Here is a 2,994-nt window from a genome sequence, read left to right as displayed (position 1 = left end):
AACCCATGGACTAAAACATCTGAACTTGACCCCTTTTCTAGATGATGGGAAGGAAAAGCTGAATTTCACTTTTAAATAACAGCTGGGAATAACTTTAAATAACAGCACATGCCAACTCTCATTAACCTGCTCTCCTCCCTCTTTCTGGTTCTTTGATTTAAAAGGGAGAAGTACAGGAAATAAAAGAGAAGAGGTTGCCTCTTCCTTTACAAATGTAGAGAGTAAAGGTGAAGCTTTGCTGAGATGCACTTAAATATTCCCAGCTGTTGCTGTTAATAGGTATGCACCCTCAAAACTTTCCTGAGTGAAGATTTTGTATGCAAAGAGAATACTACAAAAGCAGTGTCCATTGCATTTTCTCATTGCTGTGATCAAGGATTGGGCATGAAGCCAATAGGACAATGCCTTTTGCAAAACTAAAAGAAGGTTAAAAAGGAAAGCCTGAATAGAAAGCTGATAAATGATAGCACAGCAGGCACTTTGTCTGTAACTCACAGTATTAAGCTATTTTAAAATCATCCTTTCTACAGAGTTCCTAAAATTGAGTAATTTTCATAAAGAAATCATGGCTAACCCCATTGGTAAAATGATGATTGTGTTCAAGCATTGACACCTTCTGCCTGGAACTCAGAGTCTTTGGTACAGATCCTGCTGTGGCATAGCTGTGAAGTGGTTGCAGCCGAATTGGGCGTTGCATGTTTTCTGGTGCAGTGTTCGGTCGAGGAGAGAAAGACTGAATGAGTGAAATAAGAGTGAACATTTAAAAAAGGAGGTAATTTCCATAAATAATCCTATAAGAGGCTATTACAGATAAACCTCAAACCTGCAAACCTTAATCAAACTTTGCAGTTGGACATGGAGATTTGGCAGAGTTAAAGCAAAAGCAAATGATACCCAAAGAACAAGATGAACCTTGGAGTGCAGAATCTCAAAACATAACCATGCGAGCAGAGCAGCTCCTTCTTGCCTAACGAAATGACTGATAATTTTTGGGGCCCACCCTGAGAAGACTAATTTTCCAAAAGACCTGAAAATCTGAAGTGCAGGCCCCTTCAAGGGTCTCAGACAGAGTGCTCAAACCATTTCTGAGACTCTTTCCTATTACCTAGTTTTGCCAATGTAAGAACACAATGTAGTTCATATGTAGTTATAATGAGCTCTTAGGGGCCACCTCAGATGATCCTATATTAGACTTCAGTCCTGGGGCAAGGAGTCTGCACAGGACACAGGTTTTAATCAATAGTCAGCAGTTCTCTGACACTTTCTCTTTTATCTTTTCTTTTTATGCCCTGTAGAACACAAACGTTCAAAATTCTGAGCTTAGAAAACTGCTAAATATTGATCAAAACCTAACTTTTTTCTTCCCTGCAAGCTTACTCTCTAATTTGGTATTGACAGTTAAGGCCATTTAGAGGTCCATGGTCTGGATATGAGGGAAGAGAAGGCACAGGAGGGATAAGGACATTGAGGACTTGTCGAATGACTGGATTGGAAGAGACCTCAGGCATCATCTACTCCACCTGAGAGTCAACCAGTCCAAAACACTGATTCCGTGGGCGCAAATTATTACTACAGAAATGGAAAGCCAAATTTCAGCACTAATAATGATTCTGAATATTAGCCATCCCCTTAACAAAAGCGTAAACCACCTGCCTGGGCCAGAAACACTCCAAAGGACATCTCCCGTGGCATGTCATTTAGCACATCACCCCTTCTCTTCTCTCCCCCAGAAAAGCTTTAATTGTTTTTCTTATTTTATGATATATGCAAACTTGCCTAGAACTACTGCATTTACCCTCTTGTTGATAATACAGAGTGTACTGATACTGGTCTAATCATGGTTGCAGGTGAGAAAGAAAGTTTTAACATAGATTTATCATGAGGCAACACTACCTCATACTAAGCACAGCATCACAAAGAGATTCCTTTCAAAAGGCCTGACCCTGCTCCCACAAGAGCAAACAGGAATTTCCTCTACAACTACACAACAGTTGGGCCACAAGCATGGAGTAATTAGGGAAGTGAATGTCACAGACAAGAGGTCTGTGTTTATGAACATACATGTGGTAGGATCAGGAGTACTTGGCAGGACTTACCAATTGTGAATGACCAGATTGTTCTCCATCAACTAAAGGAGGGTGTCGATAATGATTTCTTGGAGCAGTGGGTGGGTGTGGAGAGAGCAGAAGATTAGCATCTTCCCCTGATCTTCTTGAACGTTCCACCTAGAAGAAGGGAAAGTGATGCATCTGAGCCTCTACAACTCCTTAAAGATCACTTTGCCACCACGGGGCTGGTCCCACCAAGGTGTAAGTGACACAAGGCAGCAGTGCTGAGTGCTCAGGGCCACTCTGGTCAAACAACCTTACCTTGATTCTCTGCACCCTCTCCTTCCTCACAACATTTTCCAGTTTTCTTTTTATTTCTAGCTGGTGATGACGCTATCAGGGCGATAGAGAAAGAAATCCCATTAATGACCACACCAACTGTCAATAGAAACAACAGGACTGAGCCTCTGGCTACTCCTTGTGGCTAGGGAACAGATATTCAAAAAGCCTTAGGCTGAAGGCTAGGGACAGACATTACACATAAAGTGATCAGAAACTGGTTTAAACCTGTAACAGAACGGATGCTCAGTGCACATAAACCAGTTTGAAAATGGCTGAAACTGGTTTGAGATAAACCTGGTTGAATCTAGTATCAGACTTAACTGATTTGGCTCAAACCATTTTATGCAATGTCTGTCCCAGATCCTTTGCTGGTTAGTATAACCTGGCTAGGCTAAATCAGTTAGTTTGTAACCCAACAGAAATCCCCTCTGGACTGAAAAAATGCAGGCAGATGCCTGCAGTAGCTCAGACTAGAAGCCAGGGGGCACTACAGCAGCCCTTCTTTCCCTTTACAGTGCTGAGCTAAGGGGGGCATGGCCAGGCCCCCAGGATGTTCTGGTTAGGGAGGGGTTCCCCCCTAACTCCTGACCAGCCCACCAGGGAA

General features: G+C 42.4%; 1 protein-coding gene across 4 annotated transcripts in view; it reads right to left on the bottom strand.

Annotated features, from left to right (window-relative positions):
- The window catches only part of ERICH3 (glutamate rich 3), a 109,950-nt gene that overhangs the window by 74,178 nt on the left and 32,778 nt on the right, over positions 1-2,994 (bottom strand). For all 4 annotated transcript variants that reach the window (XM_019528395.1, XM_019528391.1, XM_019528394.1 and 1 more), the window contains exons 4-6: positions 2,370-2,441; positions 2,097-2,225; positions 575-733 (exon numbers count right to left, since the gene is read on the bottom strand). In XM_019528395.1, coding sequence (XP_019383940.1) covers positions 575-733; positions 2,097-2,225; positions 2,370-2,441 — 360 coding nt within the window. The remainder of the gene's footprint in view (positions 1-574; positions 734-2,096; positions 2,226-2,369; positions 2,442-2,994) is intronic.

Source organism: Gavialis gangeticus, unplaced genomic scaffold, assembly GCF_001723915.1.
Source record: "Gavialis gangeticus isolate Ggan-Ray unplaced genomic scaffold, GavGan_comp1, whole genome shotgun sequence".
NCBI lineage: Eukaryota > Metazoa > Chordata > Crocodylia > Gavialidae > Gavialis > Gavialis gangeticus.
This window is presented reverse-complemented; position numbering and strand designations above follow the sequence as displayed.